This window comes from Myotis brandtii, unplaced genomic scaffold (assembly GCF_000412655.1).
Source record: "Myotis brandtii unplaced genomic scaffold, ASM41265v1 scaffold276, whole genome shotgun sequence".
NCBI classification, from domain to species: Eukaryota; Metazoa; Chordata; class Mammalia; order Chiroptera; family Vespertilionidae; genus Myotis; species Myotis brandtii.
Genome location: NW_005360509.1, coordinates 2,403,589 through 2,430,033, shown reverse-complemented (window position 1 = coordinate 2,430,033; position 26,445 = coordinate 2,403,589). Strand labels below are relative to the sequence as shown.

At 38.1% G+C, this 26,445-nt stretch overlaps 1 protein-coding gene across 1 annotated transcript in view; it reads right to left on the bottom strand.

The window, feature by feature from the left end:
* The window catches only part of MYOM1 (myomesin 1), a 114,886-nt gene that overhangs the window by 53,725 nt on the left and 34,716 nt on the right, over positions 1 to 26,445 (bottom strand). The window contains exons 5-14 of the mRNA XM_014541637.1: positions 25,666 to 25,758; positions 23,826 to 23,914; positions 23,657 to 23,719; positions 22,423 to 22,587; positions 20,402 to 20,563; positions 14,059 to 14,200; positions 12,294 to 12,493; positions 10,350 to 10,406; positions 5,532 to 5,656; positions 334 to 517 (exon numbers count right to left, since the gene is read on the bottom strand). Coding sequence (XP_014397123.1) covers positions 334 to 517; positions 5,532 to 5,656; positions 10,350 to 10,406; positions 12,294 to 12,493; positions 14,059 to 14,200; positions 20,402 to 20,563; positions 22,423 to 22,587; positions 23,657 to 23,719; positions 23,826 to 23,914; positions 25,666 to 25,758 — 1,280 coding nt within the window. The remainder of the gene's footprint in view (positions 1 to 333; positions 518 to 5,531; positions 5,657 to 10,349; positions 10,407 to 12,293; positions 12,494 to 14,058; positions 14,201 to 20,401; positions 20,564 to 22,422; positions 22,588 to 23,656; positions 23,720 to 23,825; positions 23,915 to 25,665; positions 25,759 to 26,445) is intronic.

Here is a 26,445-nt window from a genome sequence, read left to right as displayed (position 1 = left end):
AATATATTAGGTTGAGAGAATGATGATAAACCAAATACCCAGGAACACAGTAACCCACTCCAGAAAAAATACATTATCAACACTGTTGAAACTCCTGAAGAAATTTACTTTCAAAATTTGATATACATAATAATAAATTTTAAAAATGTATCTGTCAAATATAGTCATCAATTAAATTTATAATAGATAAGAAAGATGTCACCACTTTTACTTCGTAATATGTATAAATATGATGAGTATATATATATATTCTAATAAAATTTTTGCTTTGGAATTTTCCCTTGAATTGAAGTAAAATAAGTTTATAGCTGTTCAACCAAGCTCTACACTTACCAAGTTTGTCCCCAACCACAGTCACTTCCGTTGCCTCTGAGGGCTCACCAACTCCTGCTGAATTAGAACAGCGGACACGGAATCGGTAGGATTTCCCCTCAGTCAAGTCGAACAGAGCGAAACGGGGAGACTTCACGGGAAGCTCTGTGTTCACCCGCTGCCAGTTTTCTGTTTCCATGTCACACTGCAGCCAGAACAGTGAGACCCATTGAAAGCACGGCAGGAATAAATGGGAACTCTAGGCAGGGCATCTCAGGGCTATTTATGTATTTCCTGTTATTTGAGTTGAGAGGGTAACCTCTAAAATCCTTGCAGTGCCTTTCATGATAATGTCATTTGTGTGTGTGAGGGTAGAGAGTGTAAACTCCCCCTAGTCGAGCTGCTGCCCACTGAGGAATAAAATTCTCCCATGCTTTTAATCCGTTAGTTTATGGCTTTCATTCATTTTGAAATACTCTCCCCTGGGGAACACAGAAGCAATTATCAGTCATTTATACTTTCTCAATAAAAATAATAGCTGCCTTTCACTGTGCAAAGAGCTTTATTCACCATTGTCAGTCTTCAATCCTCTAACTATGCTCTGAAGTAGGCATTGTGGGGGTAGTATTTTGTGATTATCAAAGTTTTCCTGAGGGGAGGACTTAGGCTTGGGGAGGTTTAAAAGCAGCAATGTGTAATAGTTGGGTGTATATGAACCTGAGCCAGACTGTGGGGTTCAAATCCTAGCTCTGCCTCTTACTAACTGTGTGGCCGTGGGTCAATTATCTACCCCACGGGTGCCTCAATTTCCTCATCTACGAAATAAGCATGATGAAAATAAAAGTATTTCCGTTACCATATTACCATAAGGATTAAGTGGGTTGACAGGCGTGCAGTGCTATAAACAGTGCCTGGTCCTGAGCAACATTCCTGCTGGTAGAAACAGAGCTATTGAGGGATGCTGTCCCTGTCTCTGACATGACCAGATTTTGACAGGGGAATGAGAGGAAGAGCTCAAGACATAAGACACCCAAGGAAAAGACCACAGTAGGATAGGGAGGCTGGGAGCCCTAGAGACCAATTCATCCGATTCCCTTGCTAATAAACCCCTCATTTCAACCATTTCAGGGCTTAGGGACATGCTGTAACTGATGTTAAGCCTGTGGCCATGACAGGCAAGTGCTTTATGTGCATGCAAATCCCAGGTAAAAAGCTCCACGGAGAAGTGCAGGCATGGCGATAACCAAAGGGGCAGCACTGCTGTGGGCCTGAACATTCTGGAGATGGAAATTTGCCACAGAACAAGAGCACAGGAGCATTTCCCCTTTGAGAGGTCAATGTATGGGAAGCAGTTATCAGAAATCATTTGAGACTCAGCTCAGAGGATCTGGCATGTGGATGGTTCTGTGAATGTGGCCCAGGACCTGTGCTGTTCCCCTAACACCTTAACATCTCTGACTTTTTGAATGTGCCACCTGTGCCTGTACAAGCCTCTCTACTCGGGCTACACAGTGAGCCTTCACTTAACACTGCCGACAGGTTCGTGGAAACTGCAACTTTAAGCGAAAGGATGTATAATGAAAACAATTTTATCACAGGCTAATTGATATAAACAAGAATTACATTTCTGCCCTAACCAGTTTGCTCAGTGGGTAGAGCGTCAGCCTTCAGACTCAAGGGTCCCAGGTTCGATTCTGGTCAAGGGCATGTACCTTGGTTGCGGGCGATCCCTAATAAGGAGTGCGCAGGAGGCAGCTGATAAATGTTTCTCTCTCATTGATGTTTCTAACTCTCTATCCCTCTCCCTTCCTCTCTGTAAAAAATCAATAAAATATATTTTTTTAAAAAGAATTACATTTCTACAGCATATTTCTGTCACAAAAAAACACCAAATTTCTAAATAAAGACCTAAAACACATCTAATATTAAACACTGAAATAAATGTGAGCTAGACACAGATTTAAGAATGATTAATAAAAACAAGTAAGATAATGCTTTTCCAACCTGCTTATTCCAGTTCAGGGTTGTGGGCAACCTGATACTGTCTTGGCAGCTCAAGACACAAGGCCGGAAGGGACCCTGGACAGGACACCATTCTGTCACAGGGCCACTCACACCCCCACACTCACTCAGACTGGGACACTTCAGACACACCAATTCATCTCACATGAATCTCTGAGTCGTGGCAGGAAACTGGAGTACCCGGAGAAAACCTACACAGACATGAAAACCTACAAACTCCACGGAGACAGTGGCCCCAGGCCAGGAATCCATTTTTCCCCTCCCTTAATGCTATATTGAAATGACGAGGAGCGAAACTTAGGGGAGTTACAGACTTTGGTGGGGAAATCAGTTTATGTGGCCAGAGGACATGTTCAACAGAAGCCAACTGACTCATCGGGAGAAACTGCCTCAGAACTCGGTGGTTACTATGTCATTCCTACAGAAAAGATTGTAATTGCTGTCACAGTGCTTATTCAGAACTCTCTTCCTGTGGAGCACTTCAAACAGATTCAGTGAGGGTGTGTATTAAACACAATAGGGGGTGAACATTTATCATTCTATTCTTGCTCTCCATTAGAAGAAAAAAATATTCACTAGGGATAAGAAGGAAGTGAGGCATCCTCCTCAAAGGCTGAGCTAAATGTCCTGATCAAAGAAAAGAAATTAATAAAGGGAAACCACAGACCCTAGCATTTTAAGCTCCAGTACATTTTTCTCAAGAGCCACGGATTTGAAATAATTAAAAAGCCATAAAGATGTTTACATATCAATTTTATGATTTTACATAATTTGTATATACCTATATATCTGTAGCTATATTTATTCTCTTATAATAATAGTCAGGAAAGGTGACCTAATTAGAGTTGTGAAATTAAATGGTCAGAATAGCATTAAGATAAAAGAGAGGGGCTTTTAGGAAAGTTAATTGAGCTCCACAATATTTTTGCAAAAATATATATTTTCTCTGATTTTGCTGTGACAATAAATTGTAAAGTAAATAATATGTTATCAAGCTATTTCACACTTTTATAAAATTTTCTCTCAAGGACAAATACTGTATGATCTCACATGTAGAACCTAAAAACAAGCAAACAAAAAAAACAACAATCCCAAACAATCCTCCCCAAAACCGAACTCAATGATACAGAGAACAGATTGATGGTTGCCAGAAGCTAGGTGTGGAGAGTTGTGCAAAATGGGTAAAGAGATTCAAAAGATACAAATTTCCAGGTATAAAATGTCAGGTAATGTACAACCTGGTGACTATAGTTAATAATACCGCATTGTAAAAAATAAATAAAATACACAAAAAAGCATAAACGCTTGTCTCATTGATTGTTCTAAAAAATGGTGCAGAGCTGCCAATAAAAATGTAAATATTCTTATATATAAACTTACTTGTATTTCATTTTAAAAATTATATCTTAATCAAAACTTTTCTAACAAATGGACTTTGAACCTCTTTAATTAATTTATTATATTTATTTTTTATTGAATATATTTGACTTATAACATTGTGTAAATTTAAGGTGTACAGCATGTTACTTTGATACATTTCTATATTGTAATATAGTTGCCAATATAGCAATATTTATCACATTGCATAATTATGGTACAATATTATTGTCTATGTTCATGATACTATACAGTAGATCTCCATGGCTTACTTACTATTCGTTACAAGTTTGAACCTTTAATCACTATCACTCTTATGCTCCCTTTCCATTACCTGGTAACCACAATATTACTCTTTGCTTTTAACAGTTTACTTTTTTAGAGTCCACATATAAGTGATATCATACAGTACTTGGCTTTCTATCTGACCTATCTCCCTTAGCATAATGTCCTCAAGGTCCATCCACGTTGTTTGCAAACTGGAGAATATCCTCCTTTCTCATGGCTGAATAATATTCCATTGTGTATATGTACTACCACATCGTTTTTATCCACTGATGGGCATTTAGGTTGTTTCCATATCTTGGCTATTGTAAATAATGCTACGATAAACATGGAAATGCATATATCTCATCAAAATCCTGTTTTGCTTTGATATGTTTTCTTCATCTCCCTCCTCCTGCCACCCCCATGCCATGTATTTTTTTAAGACACTGAGTCACCTCCAGTACTACTTGTGAAGTTAGTGTCCTTATCTATGGAATTTACCTTTAAATGTAGCCAGTATTTGATTTCTTTGCCTGGGTGCTTTCTTTAAATCCTGTTTCCATCTACCCAGAAGTGGGATTGCTGGATAGACAGTAGACATATTTTTAATTTTTTGAGAACTTTTATATTGTATTCTCTAGTGGTTGGACCAATTTACATTCCACCAATGATCTATAAGAGTTAAACCTCATTTTAGTCAAATTCTCTTTACATACTCTTTTCTAGTAGCAATTATCCTGTTGGCCAAGAACTTCTCCCACTCCTAGGCCCTATGCCTGGCAAGGTCTCCTATGTATCTGCCTTTGCAGCTGGGGCAGCTCACCAAATAATGGCCCGTGCAGGTATTGGCTCCTCTCCATTTTCTGGGCATAAATACTTCCTAGAACTCTCCTCAAGTATGAGTATATGATAGATTCACAAACAATTCTCATGATTTCACTCATTTTAGGCCTGCATTGTATGCTGCCCTTTCTAACGAAGTACAATATACTTGTAAGATATTTGAGGGAAAGAACTAGCCAATATGTTATGTTATTTTTTAATTTCTGACCGCATCCTACAAACTGCACATAGAGTAGTGCTGGTCAAATGTGTGGCAGCATGCGAGGACTTTCTGTCTTCAACTCTCTCAGCCATTAGAAAGTATTTTAACTTCTACTCCTCTCACGCATCTACCCTTGCTGATGCTCATTCCCTACTGCAGAGGGACAAGGGGTAGAGAGGTGAAAAGCCATCACTAGAGCAAGGGAGGCAGAGAAAGTCTCCAGAAAACAGTGTGCTACAGGAAATCTGCAGTTTCAGGAACCTCTCTTCATAAAGGGATCATGATTTGGGGTCCGTGGACCTCTTAGAAATCTATGGATGAGTCTTAGGGTCCAGAAATCCCCTCAACTTTCCAGCAAAGTTCTGTGTGATATATATTTTTCTGTGGAGGTTGTTCACAGTTTATAAAGTTTTAAAGAGTTCGAGACAAAATGAAAATTTAATCTCTGCTTTTAAAAGAAGTCTTCAGAAAGTGGCATGAGGTAATAATGCTGATCCCAGAGTCTTACCTTTTCCACAAAGTACAGGATGCCCTCATGGCCACGCTGGCCAGGGGGTTTCCAGCTCAGCACCACGTAACTCTGGGTGGCCTCGGTGACAGAGAGGTCTGTGGGAGGTCCAGGAACAATACCCTCTGAAAAACAACAAGGAAAGTGAGGGGCACACACTCTGGGAAACCCAGGACACTCAGGCACAGATGTTTCTTTATCGCTGAAGGAAGACTTAGTTACTGCTTCGTAGGATAAAGAAGTACCTTGTTTCCAAAATTCCTCCTGAGACAGTCATTCCTAATTCAAAGCCACAGTTTTACTTTCTTTGCTGGACAATTTTAATTTCTTTATTAGTCCTAAAAAGCAGCTGTAATGACACAAGTTATCTTTTATATATTTACCAAAAGGAGTGGAATAATAGTTTTCTAATGCAATTGATTGATTGATTGATTGATTGACTGATTAAAGTTTTCTCATTCTTTAAATTACAATTTACATAATATATTAGTTTCAGTTGTACAACATATGGTTAGACATTTATATAGTTTACAAGGTGATCCCTCTTCCTAGTACCCACCTGACACAATACAGAGTTACTACAGTACAGGGTGGGGCACAACTTCTATTAGCTTTTTTAAAATAGAATATCTTTTCAAGGATGTTTGAATAGCAAACAACGTTGGAATATAGACAGCATATCCTCTAGGGCAGTGGTCGGCAAACTCATTAGTCAACAGAGCCAAATATCAACAGTACAACGATTGAAATTTCTTTTGAGAGCCAAATTTTTTAAACTTAAACTATATAGGTAGGTACATTGTTATTAACTTAATTAGGGTACTCCTAAGGCTTAGGAAGAGCCACACTCAAGGGGCCAAAGAGCCGCATGTGGCTCGCGAGCCGCAGTTTGCCAACCACGGCTCTAGGGCAAAGAGTTGACTGTTTTCTGACCAGGATAACAAAAGGTGATATAGTTCTCCAGAGAAAGTTTGGTTAGGTTTGGTAGACGCCCCCTAATAAGATTGTGGTTTCCTAGGTGTAAGGCTTCTCAGCTGAGACACAAATCTGTGTGTGCAGCATCCACCTCTGCTGCCCACATAACCCTGTGGGGTTGGTGGGGAGGGGCAAGGGAAACCAAAGAGAATATGAAGCTCATGCTGTCTGCAGTGCTGTGAGGAGAGACTCAGGAGTCTCATGTCTCTTGCCAGTATCTGTGAAACTAATAGGAAACATTAGCTCACAAGTAGGGTAAACTTTTAGACCCTCCGTGGTTCCTGACATCAAAGTGATCCCTCCATGTGAAACAACTACAATACTGAGCAAAATATATGAAATGACTGTTTACAGACATTGGATATTAGTCAACATCGGGCAATGATACCCTATAGATAGGAAACAATTAGGCGAGTCCTGCCATAGTCCTAGCTTGCTGTGTGGAGAGAGTTTCAAGGCAGCAGCTCACGAAGAGGAGCCCAGGTAGAGCCTGGCAGTCTCCCCGAGTAGAGGAGAAGTTGGACTTCCCAGGAGGGTAAAGCATCCACAGAAAGAATCATAGGGATGAACACCACTGGAGGAAAGGGCTGCCCAGAGAGCGAGGCTTCAGAGATCTGCAGAGGGTCCCTCTGGAATGCAAACATGAGTGCTGATCAGCTCATACATGTGAGGAATCCACCTGAGATGGATTCCACACAAAAGAATTGAAGGGAACAATCTTCAAAGCTCACGTTGGGCCTGAGAGAATTCATGTTCCCACCAGCCGGAATGGAAATCTCCTAATTCATGGGGCATCCGGAACAGTACTCAGGAGGGCATTTCCTCTGTAGTGAGGCCAAATTACTAGACTAAAGTCTTTTCTGATTACACTCAACAAAAGCAAGCCTTGATAGGATTATTTCCCCAGAACAAAGCTTAAGAGTATTTATAAAAATACAAAAATATCCATCACCAAACAATGTAAATTCAAAATGTCTGGCATCTCACAAAAAAAAAAAATCAAGTATGCAAGAAAACACAAACCATAATGAGGACAAAAAAATCAATCAATAAAAACAAAACCAGATAATGTCACAGATGATAGAATTAGTAGACAAGGCCATAAAGAAGTTATTATAAATATATTCCATATGTCCAAGAAGATAAAGATTGAACATGTTAATTAAGAACATGAAAAATATTAAAATGATACACAAATTCAAAGATTTAAAAAGAAAAAAACACCACTGGCTGGAATTCACAGCAGGTCAAACACCAATGAAGAAAAGGATACCCAGCCGGTGTGGCCCAGTGATTGAGTGTCAACCTATGAACCAGGAGAACACAGTTCGATTCAGGTCAGGGCACATGCCCAGGTTGTGGGCTTGATCCCCAGTGGGGGGCATGCAGGAGGCAGCCAATCAATGATTCTCTCTCATCATTGATGTTTCTACCTTTCTCTCCTTCCTTCCTCTCTGAAATCAATAAAAATATATTTTTAAAAAACTGTCCATCAGAATCATACACACAGTGAAGACATATTTTAAAATGAAGATGAAATAGAGACTCATCAAAGAAAAAATAAAATAAGTCATAACCATCAAGCCAGCACTACAAAAAATATTAAATGAAATGTCTTAGGTAGAAAGTAATATCAGATGGAAATTGAGATCTATACAAAGAAATGAATGAGCAACAGAAATGATAAAAATGAGTGAATATCGAAAACTTTTTCTTACTTTTTAAGTCTTTTTGAAAGATAAGCTATGATTTGAACAAAAATAATAACATTGTACTGTATGACTTAAAATAAATACACAAATAAAATATATGATAACTATAGCACCATGGTTCGGAGGGGAAATGAAATAATACCATTGAAAGTTTTTATACTACTTGTGAAGTAATATAATATTTCTTGAAGATAAGTTTTGACACAATGTATAGTATAAATTCCAAACTACTATAAAGTAAAACAAAGAATTATAGCTAATAAGATAACACAGAAAACAAAATAATAAAAAATACTTAATACAAAAGAAAGTAGAAAAAGACGAAAAGGGAAACAAACAGATGGAATAGACAGAAAACAAATAGCAAGATGGTAGGTTTAAGTCAAATCATATCAATAATCACACAAAATGTAAATGGCTCAAACACCCCAATGAAAAGGCAAAGATTACCAGATTGCATAGATCTAGCTTTTTTATACTGCCTACAAGAAACATGATTTAAATATAAACACACACATAAATTAAAAGTAAAAGGATGAAAATCAGATGCCATGCTAAAACTAATCAATATAAACTTGAAAGGTTATATTAATACCAGGCAAAGTAGATTTCCAAGAAGGAAAAAACACATTACTATGGATAAAGGGACTTACTTCATAATAATAAAGTGGTCAATTCATAAGAGAATATAACAATAAAAATGTTTATGCATCTCCTAACAGCATCAAAACACATGAAGCAAACCTTGTAGAACTAAAAAAAGAAACTGATAAATATATCATTTAATCAGAGGTTTCATCACTAGCAATAATTGATAGAACAGTAGCTAGAAAGCCATCTATAATAATAAAAGCATAATATGCTAATTAGACCAGGCATCCTTCTGGATGATCTTTTGGATGAAGCCGGGGCTGCGAGGGAAGCCCAGTCCCAGAGGGAAGCCCAGGTCCCGGGTGCCAGGGGGAAGCCAGTGCTGGTAGCTGAGGGAAGGAAGGCCTACTCTTGCACAGATTTCATGCATCAGGCCTCTAGTTAAGGATATAAAAGACAATTGGAATCCCAGCAGATTTTTGTAGAAATTTATAAGCTGGTTTTAGATTTTACATAAAAATGCAAACACTTAGAATAGCCAAATAAACTTGGGGGGAGGGGAGATTAGAGGACTTATACTATCTGATTTCAAAACTATGAAACTTAAAAAATAAAAACACCCATAAGGCTTATATAGCTACATAAAAGAGAAAATAAAATTTATCAATAGAGATTGCAGAAATAGATCCACAAACATGCAATCAAATTCCACGTTACTTGGGAAATGCAAATTGAAACCACTATGCACCCACACTATGAAATACCACTATACACTACTAGAATGTCTAAAGTTTAAAAGACTGCATGCCAAGTACTGGTGACAATGTGGAGCAACTGGGGAACTCCCATAGAGAAACTACTGATGGGAATGTAAAATGGTACAACTATTTTGGAAAACAGTTAGCAGTTTCTTAAAAATTAAACATAAACCTACCATATGACCTATCCATTCTACTCATAGGTATTTATCCAAGAGAAATGAAAGCATACGTCACACAAACACTTCACAAAGCTTTCATAGAAACTTTCAATGGTGAATGGATAAACTGAAATGAATTGATACAAACATCAACATGAATAAAACTAAAAATAATTATGCTGAGTAAAGGAAATCAGACAAAAATGAGTATGATTCCATTTATCTAAAATAGCGGGCAATGCAAATTACAGTGACAGAAAGCAAATCAGTGATGGCCTGGAGATGGGGAAGAAATGAAAGGGAGGTATTACAAAGGGATGTGAGGAAATTTTAGGGGTGATGGATATGTTCATTATTCGGATCACAGGTTTCACACGTGAACACATCTGTAAATATCGTCAAATTGTACATTTTACAGGCATGTGGTTTAGTGTATGTCAATTATATCTCAATAAAACGCTTTAGGAAAAGTGTTTCTCTGACAATATAAGTTACTTTATGATATCCAAATGTTTCAGAATGTTCTTTCCAAAACATCTTAATATGCAGTGTACCATCCACTACAGCTAACCAGCAAAGCAAAACACTGGCAATAGTATTTGAGGAAAATGTAGCTTTTACCTCTAGGTTCCTCTTCAGTGACAATGATCTGTCCAGTCCAGGGTGCTGAAGGGTGACCTGAACAGAGATAAAAATTAAAATTGCAAACATTCACAACAGCAGTTTCAACTGCACTTATAAACTGATTAACTGGTCAGGTTAGTCACAAATGGCTTTGTTACTAGTTGACTTATGTATTGTTCTAAAGAATCTTACTGAGCATGTATATGGTATTGTGTCCTTGAAGAATTCACAATCTGCTGGAGCTTGGAACCCACCTGAACTGAGTCGCCATTTCTAGAATTGTATTTACACAAGGGCGGTAAATAACCTGTATTCAATTACTGTTCCATATAGATCTCCTGAAACATCTAGGCTCTCTCATACCTTCTTAAGGGAGAAACCTTTCTGGAACAATTGCAAGCCCAGTAGCTATTTATCTGTCATAACAAAGATGAAAGAGGAGAGGAGCGCTGATGGTGCGGTAAAGCTCAACAAAAGCAATTTCTTGCCATTGCATTCAAAAACTGTTGTCTACAAAGGAAACCAGTTTAGATCTTGAGTGGGGGAAATGGATGAGATGAGGAGTATATACTTAAAAAGGAAATTCATGTCTGTGATCCCACAGATACCAGAAAGAGAAAATTATTCAACTCCTGCTCTAATCAAAGGACTTTTGACCAGATTTTGTGCAAAAACAGAAAGGTAATAAACAGTATAACTTATTTCAGCTCAAAGAAATCTTATTTTTATTGGAATTTATAGAAAAAGAGTAAATGAATGTATGAGATGGAATTAGGAAAGAAGCTGGATGTTAGGTGAAAAGTGATCAGAGAGCTATCAAGTAGTGTGATTAGAAAAAGTCTCCAGAGAAAAAGTAGCATTATTTTATGATGCTACTACATGTACTTAAGGTAAAAAAAAAAAAAAGTAACACTGCAGCCCTAGTCAGTTTGGCTCAGTGAATACAGCATCAGCCTGTGGACTGAAGGGTCCCAGGTTTGATTCCCGGTCAAGGGCACTAACCTTGGTTGCAGGTTCCCAGGCCCTGATTGGGGTGTGTGCAGGAGGCAACCAATTGATGTGTCTCTCTCACATCGATATTTCTCTCTGTCTCTCCCTCTCCCTTCCACTTTCTCTAAAATCAATGGAAAAATATCCTTGGGTGAAAATTAACAACAACAACAACAACAACAATACTGCAAATAAACCACAGACCGATGGAAAAATATCCTTGGGTGAAAATTAACAACAACAATACTGCAAATAAACCACAGACCAGTAGTCCTCATCTAAGGTGAGTTTGCTCCCCAGAGACATTTGGTAATGTCTGGAGATAATTTTGTCACAAGGGGCGGAGGGGGTGGGGGAGCGCTATTGGCTTGTAGTAAGTAGAGGCCAGGGACGCTGCTAACATCCTATAATGGACAGTGTAGACCCCCCCATAACATAGAATTATCTGGCCTAAAATATCAACAGGACCAAGGTTGAAAAATCTGGTATAGAGTGAAATGTTAATTTACAACAATTCTTCTAATGCCAGTTTATGGTTCCTTTTATTGAGGGTGCCATATGGGTTCCCATGAAACAAATGCAGAGCATAATTCATGTACCGTAGTTTTGGCGTCGATACTTGGAGGCTAACTGGATGAAGAGATTATTTTTGACTGTCTATAAGGAAACTCAAGTATAGATCAGATATAGTGTTGTTTTTCCTTTAATATAAAGAAACTCATTGTACTGAGATATTAATAGTGAATAGATGAGTCAAAAAACAAATACTTTTCTGTTCTCATGCTCCTCAGTCCTCCTCCCCACCTTAAGGATTTTCTGATCAATAAAGGATTTCTTATTCTCTGTGCCCTCTAGTGGAAGGAGGAGGAATAACTTTGCAATGAGATCTGTAGTTCTATTAAAAAAAAAAAAAAAGGTTCAGGAAGACCCTAGAAAATGAAAAATGCTTACTTCTAAGTCTTGCTTTTTCAGCTGGATCCAGAGCAGCTGCAGGCTCAGAAACACGAGATGGTAGACCTATTCCAGTTTTATTCACAGCCCGTACTCGGAATATATAAGAACGACCTTCTAACAATCCAGTGACTGGGAAACGAGCAAACTTCACAGGTGTGTCATTGCACTGAGACCAGCTATCTGTGCCCACCTCACATCTAAGGAAAAAAAGAGCGATTAATAAGAATATTAAGAGAAGTATGGCTAAATTCATAGTTCCAATGCTGCAAACCTACCCAGTTGCTTCAGATTTTTCTACAAAATATCCAGCTCAAGTGCGGTTCAATAGTTATTTAATTGAACTCAATTCCACTCAACTGTAATGTATCTTCTCTAACAAGAAAAAGAAGCTCAGCTCCTTCTTGACACAGACATGTCATTTGACCACACTAAAAATATGCAGCTAAGGGCCTTGGGTGTTAAGTAGAGGAGATATGATCTGGGATGGGGTTGGGGGAGAGAAGCAGGCTGGTATGTACAGTCTCTACATTGAATAGACTAAGGGGGAGGATTGGTCAAATATCTGCCTGGCTGATGTCTTCAGTTCCACCATTAGTGACTTCTTTAGGCATTTTTGTTTAAATTATGGAACTATTGCTGAGAAAGTTAGCACCTTAAAAGATACTTATCTGTACTGTAGTTTAGAGAGAGCTCACTTGATGGTCACTGCCTGCTGTGCAGGTGGGAGGGCAAGGAGGGTACTGTAATTGTTTCTTAGCAGATGAGATTCATGAGATGCAGTGAAATTCCCAGGCCTGGATTTAAACACTTGAAACCTCAGATTTCTAACTGGGTGCTTTTCAACAGTTGATGCCTGGGGATAGAGTGGCTACACCCCAGGAGACAAAGATGTGAGTTCTATCATGCTATAGCCTGATCCACAGGGCTTTAGAGGCTCAACATGTGATTGAAGTAACTCATCATTTTTCATGAGTAGAGTACTGGACTTTTCATTTATATCACTTCCCCAACACAGCTTTATGTCCAACATGTATAATTCCCAAATGATCCTCATGGGGGCGGGGGGGTGGTTCCAATGGCAATGCAAAGGTGGTTGTAGTGGGGTATTTATCTTTATTTCCTTACCATCACCCTTCCTCTTTGAGATAAATATTTTCCTCAACTTTATGTAAAGTGTTAGCAAATATAGCTTCACTCCTTGCCTTACATCCACTTTTCCCCTAAATCTTCCTTTGTAGAAATTATGGAGCTGTTATAAATGAATGTGTGAGGCTAGGACAATTCTCCAAACTGCCCCTGTCCCCTACCCTCTCTCTGTAGATTCTGTCGTGGTGACCCAATGATCCTACAGCATGCTTCCTAACCCTCCTGTGGGCAGGACAAAGGCGGAGAGCCGCTGCTCTGGAGCTGTCTACAGCATGGTGGAGCAGAAAGAACACGCACAGCCGGGCTGCTCTCTGAGAATTTAGGTATATACCTATCTATAGCTATATCTATATCAGTCTACATCATCTATACATACACATATATATGTATATACACATTTACATGTGTATATACATATATATGTAAATGTATTTATATGAGAGAGAGAGAGAGAGAGAGAGAGAGAGAGAGAGAGAGAGAGAAAGGGAGAGAGGGAGAGGGAGAAGGAGTGAGAGGAGACCAGAAAAGAAAATATTTCACATAGAAATGGTGGGAGAAATCAAGCATGCATCTCTATGGCCAAATCACTCTAACTAAAGTTAGACTAAGTACTAACTTATCAATAAAATATCCCAGAATAGGACTCCCTCCATCCACAGCTGGCTGTTTCCAGGTGACGATGATATAATCTTTGTTGGCATCCACGCACACCACATCCAAGGGAGAGGCTGGGGCTCCTTCAATCTCTGCATCACCATCTGTGGAGATACAGAAGGATCCCATTAGCCCTCTTAGATGTGCTCTGAAGCCCTCAGACTGAGTTCTTAGTGCACACATTTCAGTGGCTACATCTTTGACCCCAGTAGAGCAAGCTTCAGGCTTGTAATTCACTTACCAACATAACAATGTGTGCTTTTCACCATCAGTACAAAGAACATTATGTTAGAAAGGGCTCTAAAAAGGACCCATGCCCTTTGCCTCATGGCCCTTGACTGTCCAAATGTTCTAAAAGAAAATAAATATGTAGATGTCGAGGATTGCTATCAGAAAAGTTAAATGTAAGTTGTGCCAGAAAGTCTGTTCTTAAGATATGTATTGTGTAATGTTACTCAGAAACTATGAATGGCTCCAAAGGGGAACAAATAGCCCCCTCTGTTACCTTCTGGATGCATCCACGAGAGAATAAGAACCATGAAGCTTTGCCCATTCCTATGCTGGGCACTACTGTTTTGGAAAAGAAAGGAAAACATTCATTTCAATCAAATGTTTGTTCCCGAACTGAAGATATTTGCGAAAGGAACTCTGATGCAATACCCACATCTGAGTTTGGCTTATCTAAGTTTAGTAAAAGTCCAGGATTATACAAGCAACAGAGGATAGTGACTCTTTATGAAATGGGATCCTCTGACAGTGGAGTCCTCTCAGCAGTGTCTTCAAGCACAGCTAAGTTGGTGAATCAGGGATGTTTTTAGGAGGAGAGGAAGAATAATAAAAATAATCAGTAGCCTTTTAAATGAGAACAATTAAGACAGGAGGCAAAGTCCCTGAGGGAAGGAATCCACGTTTGACACTTTCTTCTGACATCTGGTCAACCCTTTCATAATTGGAGTTAGTCTGAGAGGAGGCTGAGCCATGTAGGAGCCACTTACCCAAGGGAAAACACTCTTGTTGACTGAATAAACACTTTGTTTTTCTATCTGCTACACTTGTGTAAGTCTTCTGAGTTACTAAAACATTTGATATCAGGGCAGAAATATTTGCCTACTTCTCAATTTAATAGGTGCACATTACCTGTGAATAGTTCAAGTCACTTCGATTTTGAACATTCTATTTCTTGCCCCATGAGATCTGCAGGAAAGTGTCTCTGGGGAAATGTCTCCTGCTATAGGAAAACTAATCGGTGCCTGAAACCTAATGCAGAATGCCTACATGCCACACAACAGGGAGTGATTTCGTCTCTGAAATCAATAAAAATATATTTTTTTAAAAATTAAGCTCTAGCCGGTTTGGCTAGTGGATAGAGCATTGGCCTGCGAACTGAGGGTCCCAGATTCAATTCCAGTCAATTGCAGGCTCACTCCCAGTTGGGCATGCAGGAGGCAGCCAATCAATGATTATCTCATCATTGATGCTTCTATTTCTCTTTCCCTTTCCCTTCCTCTCTGAAATCAATAAAAATATATTTTTTAAAATACATTAAAAGAAATTTAGTTCACTGAACATCCATTGTATTTAACAGTCCCTCTCTGAAATCAATAAAAATATATTTTTATTGATTTATTAAAAGAAATTTAGTTCACTAAACATCCATTGTATTTAACAGTTGGCACTTAGGGAGTCATTTTTCAGCACTTTTATAAAATTGCTTATAAGATGTGGGCTTGACGATCTTTCAAAAACAGCTTCTCTTTAGCAGCTGCTGGAAGCCAAATCATAGTCCATTGTGTGGTATGTTACATCTTATTTATCCATTCATCAGTTGGTGGACATCAGGATTGTTTCCACTTTTTGGGCACTATGAATGATGCTAGGTATATGCCCTTGACCGGAATTGAACTCAACACCCTTCAGTCCACAGGCCAACGCTCTATCCACTGAGCCAAACCAGATAGGGCTCAGCATTTATTTTCATTGTGAAATAAATATACCTTTCATTGTGAAATAAGTCTAATTTACAGGAAGTTGCAAGAAAAATGTACAGCATTGTTCCATGTGCCTCCACCCAGCTTCTCCCAGTAGAACAGCCTGTACAACTATAGTACCATATCAAAACCAGGAAATTGTTATTGGTACAATCTACTAGTTTTTAAGATTCGACCAGTTTTACATGTACTTCTGTATGTGTTTGTAGTTCTATGGAATTTCATCATGTGTGAATTTGTGTATCCACAACCATCATCAAGATATAGTACTGCCAGAACCAGTTTGGCTCAGTGGATAGAGCGTCGGCCAGCGGACTCAAGGGTCCCATGTTCGATTCCGGTCAAGGGCATGTACCTTGGTTGCAGGCACATCCCCAGTAGGAGTTGTGCAAGAGGCAGCTGATCGATGTTTCTAACTCTATCTCTCCCCCTTCCTCTCTGTAAAAAAATCAATAAAATATATTTTTAAAAAATAAAAATTAATAAAAAAATCTTTTCATTCTTTTCAATATGATAGATTAACACATTATATCATTTTAATTACTTTGATTGCTAATGATAACTTTTTTACATACTTATTTGCCATTTGTAATTCTTTTTTCATGACATTTCTATCCCATTCTTTATCATATTATCAACTCTTCCCTCCATCCTCTCTCTATAGGGAATGGTGAGGAAAGAATACAGGGGTGGGCAAAAGTAGGTTTATAGTTGTTAGTATGGAAAATAATACAATAATTAAAAAATAATAATACAAGAATAAACTGTTTTGTGTATTCACAACTATAAACCTATATTTGCCCACCCCACATATAAAAGTCTAGAAAGCTATGTAACAAAATTATAACACTGGATATCTCTGAATGGTAAACTAATGAAAGGCTTTTCTCTTTTTTCTTATTTATATTATCTCTTTTCTTCCCCACGAAGAACACATATTATCTATGGAATAAAATCCTGTCCAAATGAGCACAGCTTTGGAATGTCTTTGTGCAGTGTATAAAGCACCATATGTCTTTGGAAATGACATATGGTGCTTTATACACTGCACGTTATAGTTCGGAAACTATTTTTTAAGCAGCAAAAATACCAGAGCTCTAGCATTGAAATGGCCTCATGCAGCTTAATGGATACAAAGTTTTTTTTAAAAAACACATAAAATGTCATTTAAATATTTCTTAAAGAGTTAAATATAAATTTAACACATGACACAGCAATTCCACTTACAGGTATCTATCTACCCAAGAGAAATTAAGACCTAGGTCCATGAATATGAACACAAATGTTCATTGCAGTCTTATTCATAATAGCCAAAGTAGAAACAATCTATCAGCTGGTGAATGGATAGACAAAATGAGACATATCCATACAGTGCAATACTAGTCAGCAATAAAAAGGAACAAACTACTAACATAATGAACCTCAAAATATATGCTCAAGAAAAGAAGATAGATGTAAAAGATCATATATACAGAAATGTCCAGAAAAGATGAATCTATTGAGACAGAAAGCAGATTAGTGGTTGCCTAGGAGCCAGACTGGGGATAAGTGGGGAATGGGCATAAGAAATCTCCTTGGTGTCATAGAAATGTTCTAAAGCTGGATTGTGGATGATGGTTACACAAGTCCATACATATTCTAAAAAGCACTGTCCACTTAACATGGTTGAATCTTATAGATGTAAATTATACCTCAAAAAAGATTTTAAAAAAAGAATCTAAAATACATAATTTATTCAGGAATTGCTGAAATTGTCTTTCCAATTTTGTCTTTCCTATTTACCTTTTCAATTCTCTCATGTCAATATCTGACAAATTTTAGAGTCTTTCCATTTCTTTATTTTATGAATTTGAAAACTGGCTTAAGTATAAATTTCTAATTTAAATCCTACCCCCGCCCCCTCCCCCATCTATAGTTAGTTATCTGAAGTTTGGCCTAAATGTGACAGAGAGCCACAGTTGTGAGAGTGGGCACTGAAAAATGTTGGGGTACTCTAGACTATGTCAGAGTGCCCAGAAAGAGTCCAGGAGAAATCACCAAGGCATAACTAAGTATTTTGGGGTCACCAGGGATATTCTCTGGTTCAGGTAAGATAATTGAGAACAAAAGCAAAGACTTTGCTTATTCAGTCCTCATTTAGTCAGGTTTATCCAGATGGTTTGGTTAAAGAAACTTACTTGCTGATAAATTCCCATGTGTCTGTTTTCATTGCAATTTACCCAGAAGGCTAGCTTCTTTCTTCCCTGTGGCAATAATGACTTTTCCCATAATGCTTTCATGTAGGAGAAAATCTAACACATTTTTCAGTTGGTATAGATATTCGTGTATCTTTGTCAGTTGCTGGTCAGTGGCTAAATTCAATGAACAATGATTGCTGTTGAAGTGGTATAAACTGCTAACTGTTCTCAGTATCCACTCTTCCTGCCTCCTTTTAGTACTTAAACTACTGAGCTTTAGCAGGGAACACACTGCCCAACAAGAGACTAGACATCCTAGCTTCCCTTACTGTGAGATGTGTGCATGTGGCCAAGTGTTCACATGCAGAAGTGCTGTGTGCCTCTCTGCTCTCCTCTTCCATTTCCTTCCTCTCCTCTTCCCATAGACTGGAATGGGATCATGGGACAGCATCATAGTGGGTAGTGGAACAACACAGATGGGATCTAAGACTCTGAAAAACAAGACTGAAGATAACTATCTGGACCATTCCCATGGTAAGTCTAAAAAAATTAGCAAGTCAACCTGTATTGTTTATATTTTTATTTTCTGAACAAATATTTTGACATCTTATACACCTTTCTGGCTGGAGCTAGCCAATTCTTGGAGATAAAAGAGGGCTCAGCCTGGAGCATGTCTTTGATATGTAAACTAATTCATCCAGAGCCGGGCCTTTTTTGTCTGGCCCATGCACCCTAGGGGGAAATATTCCCCTGCCTTAATCATCCCAGGGCCAGGTACTACGTAACTAGGTACCATCCCTAAATTATTCACACGACTCGATCCTAAACTGCTTTGCTGTCTTGCTTTTCCCACAGAAACTTCAGTAAAGGCCATGATCTAGGCTCTCCCCTAACTCCTGCCTCCTGACCAATCAATGCAGGTTCTTTCCCATGTGGTCCTGAACGGTATGCCCTGCCTCTGTCTCTGGATTTGTAAGTATAAATACTCGGTTTTGCCTGGCCAGTGTGGCTCAGTGGTTGAGCATCGAATTATGAATCAGGAGGTCACAGTTCAATTCCTGGTCAGGCTACATGCCTGGGTTTCAGACTAAAATGCCAGTAGGGGTCTTGCAGGAGGCAGCTGATCAGTGAGTCTCTCTCATCACTGAAGTTTCTCTCTCTCCCTTTCCTTTCCTCTCTGAAATCAATAAAAAATACATATAAAAATAAAAAATAAAATTAAATACTCTGTTTCCCTGAGCCTCTCCTCTGACTCCTGTTGTAGCCACACCTGGCTGACCATCACATAAAAGAACACAGAAAACCACCCTTGTAGCCTGGAGGTATTAATGGTCCTCCCAATGTGCTAGGGCCTCATGTAGAAATAACACTCCCACTTGTACATATATGATCCATTCAAAACACTGCTAAAAAAAGGAAAGTATCCTAAAATTGATGACTATAGTTTGTCTTAAGAATTAAGTTATAGCCCTGGCCGGTGTGGCTCAGTTGGTTGGGCGTCATCCTGTGAACAGAAAGATTGTCAGTTCAATTCCCAGTCAGAGCACATGCCTGGCTTGTAGGCTCAATCCCAGGTAGGCAGCCATCACTGTCTTGCTCTCACGTGGATGTTTCTCTCTCTCTCCCTCTCCCTTCCTCTTTCTCCAAAAATCTATTTTTTTAAGTCTTAAAAAATAAAGAATTAAATTGTTAGCACTTTGTTTACTAGTTCATTAAAGCTAAAACTATTTTTTTAAAAGATAAGAAATAATAAATTTGCTCCCCAAATAGATATTAAAGAGTAAGTTCCCAAATAACACATCATCCTTTTGTTGCAGCTCCCATAAACTAAGATGGCTTTTCATAAAGGATTTAACATCTCTACTCGAACACCTATAGAGAACTGACCTGTTGGCTCATTGAAGATGAGGAAGGTACTGACATTAGGGATAATAACACAATTTTGAAACTAGTTAACTTTTGGGTTGGTGCCTTCAGGGTTAATTTTTTATATCAGGTCTGGAAGTTGATATGCCTATGCCATGTAATCTGGAAGAATTTCCAAATGGCTCTTTTATCATTACATAAAACATGTTTTGGTAGATTGATTTGGTCTCGGTGTTTTAAATATTCTTTAAAGATGCTTTCTGCTAGGTCTTACCTCGAACAAAGACGTAAGCACTATATTGTTCGTAATATTCTCCCATTCGTACACGGATTGTGTAGAGGCCTTCATCTTCTTTATTGAGATGAGAAAATGTCAGTGTTGCCCGATCTCCACTCCAATGGGGTTGCACCCATTTTGATGAAGAAACAGGTATTCCTGGGGAGAGAAGTCAACAAATTAACTGATTTTTTTTCTCTATTTCTCCCTTCTTCCTCTCTCCCCTCCAATGCTCTCTCTCTCCCCCTCTACCCTTTCTCTATTCCTCTCCTTCCATATTGAAGGCTATTTGACTATAAGAGCAATTCTCTAGGGCTTTGAGTCATTCTGCCATGTTTATATTGGTAAAAATACTAGACCAGAAGCGAGGGACCAGTGCCAGATCCATAATCTCCAGTGCAAATGAAATGGCAAGGCCTCTTGTTCAAAAAGCAGAGAAAAAAGTACATTAAAAAGTATAAGGCTTTTTCTTCTAAAAAAGTTTATCACTTATAAAATATAATAGGAATGATACAAACTGCAAGAACTAATATTTTTGTGCCATGATTTTACAAAAAATAATACTTTATTACTGTGATATCTTGACTGTTAATAAATATTTCTGGCTTGATTTTCTACAAATTCAGTTAATTAGGCCATCAAATTCATACCTTTAATAATTTCATTTTAAGTGGATGTAATTGAAAGCAACATCACTCATGCTTTACAAATGCAAGATCACAAAGGAGATTTAAACATTTTTTATTTTGAGGAGAATCTTTCTGCTGATGCCACTACTATTACAGCTGTTAAGAGTGTTACTTACTTATGGTATTACATAAATTTATATTAAATAGTACCATATAGTTAGGATATTATAAAGTTAACTTTCTGATAAACTATTTTAAAATATAAATTTTACTACTCTAGAGCTGATTATTCTTGAAAAATAATTTTTATAAAAAGATTTAACTCCCATACAAATAAGTTTCATGTATATCTAAATTTAATTTAAATGTAATTTATATAATTGCATCTTAATGTTTTCTTTACATGTCCCGTAATTTGTGGTGGTCATACAAGAAACTGAAAATAACTTCATGGTTTGTATATAATTCAAACACCTATTTATGCATTCTATCAGTATCTCTTCAATTAAGAGGAAAAATTAATTTAAAAATTGTCTTTCTTGTTAATAATTGCTTCATCCAAAATTTCATACAAAAATAGTGTTCTTTTACATTGAATGGGACAATCTTTAAACTTAGTTTCTATTTCTAAGTCTGTAGATAGTTGCTTTGCAATGTTGTGGCGATTTTCATAACCAGAGATTCTAAATTCTTTGAAGAATCCTAACAACTACCTTATGTGCTTTATTGCAATGTCTACGTACACACATTTATTTTGTAATATTTTACTGACAGAGTTTACTGCCTGATTGCTGGCAGTTCTTGACAGCGTTCAGGCCAGGGAGTTAATATCTATGCAGATGCCACAAAGGTAAGTCCTGGGGATGGACAGGCAAGCTGGCCTCCACGGATGGCTCCCATGCTGCCCCTCTCCTCCTCTAGGGACATGTCCACATCAGTGCTGCTACTGCTGCTGCCATGCTGGTTTCAGTCTAAGCCCAGGTCCAGGTCCCAGCCATTGCCCTGGGACCCCACGCTGCCCCAGACTGCCCAGGTACCCCATGCACAACTGACATGCTTCCTAGTCCCACTGGTTTATAAACTTCATTTATTTTACTAAACAAAAGTAACTTACAAAATGAATGTATATCCAACTTACAACAGCAAAAACACATTTTTTGTAATCCTTTCCATGTTACTTGATGATGTTATAATTTTCACAAATATTATGAAAGTTCTGCTACTTTGATATATGTGTAAAAACTTTTTTAAACATCCTCTAATATTCAAATCCTGCCAGCCCTGATAAACCGATCTGCAGTCTTATGGACGTTCATGCTCTGGTGCCAATCCCAGTCTGCGACCTTCTGTGAATAAGAACCTAAGTGAGAATTCATTATCAAGGCTCACCATTTCTGTACCACTGGATCTCTGGCTGGAAATGCTTAATTTCAGGAGTGATAACTACACGGCAGCCTAGACTCAACGTCTCGCCCTCTCTCCCAAAAGACACATCAAACTTGTCATCAAAGTGGATATCAAACTTGGATGCATAACCATAAGGGGTCACGGCAACTGGGTACAACAAAAACAAATATCAGCAATGTATTTCTTTTCATCAAAGAGACACAAGCATTTTAATAACCACAGGCAGAGAGCAGTCACAACACATACTGATCAAATAATTTATCTAAGCAAAAAATAAGTCTTATAAAAGAAGTACATTGTGAGAAATGGAAATTCTATGCATGAAAATTCTTGCTTCATTGGTCAAAAAAGCTTATTTATAATTAATATAATGTAAAGGTCATTTTATATAAAACATAAATTAATACCACATTTAGCTTAGACTTAGCTGCAATATACATATGCACTTTTTAATTTTAGATTCTGAGTTCATTTAAACTTTGTTGCTTGTAATCTTGGAACAAATAGCTATATCAATTCATCATAAAAATTGAGTTTTTCAGTAAGTTGCTTTAGTTTCTTTAAAAATCTGAGTAAAAGATATATTATAAGAAATGTCAATAGAGAAAATAAAAAGCTTAAAACATGGTAACTTTAAAAATATTTTTCTTAGAAATGTCTTATTAATAGATTGTGTAAATGCCTGCATCATAAACTCTCCCAGGTTTTATTTTCTCTTTTCTCAAAGGAAGGGGCTTGAGAAAATAACAACTATTTATTTGTGGGTTATTATATGCCAGGCAAGCTACCATTGGCATGCCATTTAATCCTTGGCATAGATATTAGTTTTTCCTCTCTTCCAGATAGGATGTAGAAGTTCACAAATATACAGCTAATGACAAGGTTTCAAAGGTATCACATGTGAAATTAAAACTCAAACCTATAACTGCTCAACTCCCAACACTTAGGCCCTTTGTCTCATGTTTCATCTCTCTTCCTAAGATCTCTTAGTATTAATTTGAAAAGGCAAGCTAACGTTTATTGAGTTCAATTTGTGCCAAGTATTGTTCCAAGTATTTAATATCTATTAACTCAAGCTACATAATAACCCTATTAGGTAAGTGCTATTATTATCTCTATTTTAATAATACTCAATATTATATTAGTTTCAGGTGTACAGCATATTATGCTGTATTTTAAATGGAGATGGCACTTAGCAAATCATTTTTAAACTTACAGCTGAGGGGCAGGGTGGAAGCCCCAGCATGGAAGCGAGTCTCATCAAACTCTCCCTTATATCCTAGAAAAGAAAGCATAAATGCATGTGAACTTCTAATTTACTTTTTAGCAATGCAAATAAATAATAAAAAGGTGCATTTTGAATAAAACAAGTCCAGCAAACCTACTCTTTACCACAACCGAGGCATATGCTGAAAGCTCTCCTTTAGCATTCATCGCCGAGGCCCGGTACTGAGCGGTGTCTTCAAAATCACACCTGGAAGAACGTACAGAAATGCGTGGCTGTCACAGTGACACTCCCTGTAATTACTAGCTGCTCCTTCAAGGGTTCTTTGCTACCACGGCACACCGTAAGCCAGTGGCTAGCGTGGCTCTAAGGAACTCTTGAAGAAGCTGCTCTCTGATCTGGCTCCCTGTGGGATTTTATGTAGCTCAAGAGATTTACAGCAGATTCAAGGCAGCAGCACAGACTGGGAGAAGATCTATAGTCCATTGTTACCCTTGCCCGGATTCATTTTTAATGTCCAAAAAATGTTAATAAAATGCTAAGCACATACATTACAGCATGAAGAGCATTATGATAGATAAACTGGGGGCACAGCCTCCCTGCTGGCTTCCCTCAGGGTGAGTTTCAGTCTGGGGGCGACAGGGAAAGAAACAACCTCTCCTTGTAGACTTCCACGGCCTCCCTCAGCCCAGACCAGATCCAGGTGGGCCTAATGCGTGTTTCTAGCCTCAAAGTACAAACAAGTTATTCATCCCTTAATTCTACTAAGGTTCAGGCCACACTTGGAGTTTTGGCCCACAGCATGACACAAGAACTGCCATTTGGAAGGTTTCTGAATTATAATACAGAAATTGGGATGTCTTAATAATGGATTTAGGGAGACAATGATCTCACAGAGAGATGAACAGGCTAAGATTACCAAGCAGGTTGTTTTGTGTCTTATCACTACCAGTGTCTGTGTTATTCATTGTCCCTGAAAGTTTAGTTTCAGTCATATAAACTTATTTCTTGCTGAAATTTTACAGACATAAATAGAACCCCAGGAAGGTCAATGCAATTGTATTTCTCATAACTATTTAATTATCAAGCAACCACATAGCTCACTGTTGTCTCTATAGAACAACTGACCGGCAGAATTGACGTGACTTGAGGTCAGGGTCAGAGCTTGGTGAATGTCACATGGTGCCAGGCAACTCTTTGAAGCCCAGCATCACGTGTCAATTGCTCTGACCTGAAGAGAAGGCTATAAATCTCTTGAGATCAGAATGCTGTAGGTTTTACTTTGACATCTCAGCATGTCATGGTTTTATGTGAACTGAAGATGGTGGGAGCTTGTTTAACTTTTTTGTCCACATAACTAGGCTTGGACTGCAAAACCATCTGAGGAGACACGATAAACTTTTGAGGACTTAGAAATTTTAATGTGGGTTTTGCTTTCGAATTTTGCTTTAAAAACATCCCAATGTCCACCCTGCCTCCATCTACAGGCTGATAGGCAGATGCATCATTTTCCACAGTTCCTGGTGAGCAGAAGGAAAGAGCAATTTCTCCTAGTCCAGCTTACTTTCTTTCATTGCCACCCATCCCAACCTTCATGGCCTTTATTAAGTAAAGGCAAAAGAATATGATGATGATGATGATGTTGATTTGGAACACTAAAAAATAATTGAATATTAATGTCTATTTATGTAACTCATTTTCTTATTGATGTCTAAGAAAAACTCTCCAGTATATAAGAGATAAATAAAAAGATGTGAATTTTTTCTCATCTTTGACTAAATTCAAACTTAAGATCACTTTAGTAGGTAAAGTGGGCTTGGTAAGAATGAGTCATGCATACAATTCTCAGCTGGGCACCTAGAGAAGCAATGCATGTGTGTGCCCCCATTGTGATCATGCTGCATTTGGGAACAAGGGGGGAGGGCAGCTGTTACTGGGGTGGCGAGGTGCCTCCCTGAGTGACTGTAAGGCAACACACACAGACCCTGATGTTTTCTTACTTGTTAATTTCCAGCGTGTGCATTCCATATCGACTTTCGATAATGTACTTTCCAGGGTTTGCATGGACATTTATTGGCACCTGGTTTTTATACCTACGAGACAATGGAAACAAGGGGAAGTAAGTTGAAGTGTATGTAAATAGCTTCATGATTAAAAGCACACACAATTCTTGAGGGAACACCTGTAAACATGGCACTGAGGTCAGCAGCAACATCTGCTCAATAAAGACAAGTCTACAGTAGATTAAATAAAATGCACAGTTAATGCAATAAAACTTCTCAATGTTCTTACTTTCCTGTCCTTCATCATAAAAAGTACATTTAAGAAGCTGACCATTCATAACAATGTGGTTGAATCTTGCATATATAATGTTGAGTGGAAGAGACAGACACAAGAGAGTACACAGTACAATGGCTGCTTTTATATAAAGTACAAAACCAGAAAAGACCGATTCATGCTGCTAGAAGTCAGGAAAGTGATTTCCCCCTGGGGTGGGGGAGGGCAGTGGGGTGGGTGGGGGAAATATGAAGGAGGCAACTTGGGTGCTTGATTACATGGGTGTGTGCAGTCTACAGAAATCCATCAAAGTTCTACATTCATATATAATATGCACTTTTGGTGTGCATATCCTTTGTAAAAGATCTAAAGAAAAACTTGACCATTGCTGACACGACAGAGGGGAAGTTTTCGTGTTAGGGGTTTTATTGTTGGCTGTCTATGTAGGATGAAAGTAAAACATTCTTCCTACTAACATCCTTGCATGTTGTGAAAAAACAATA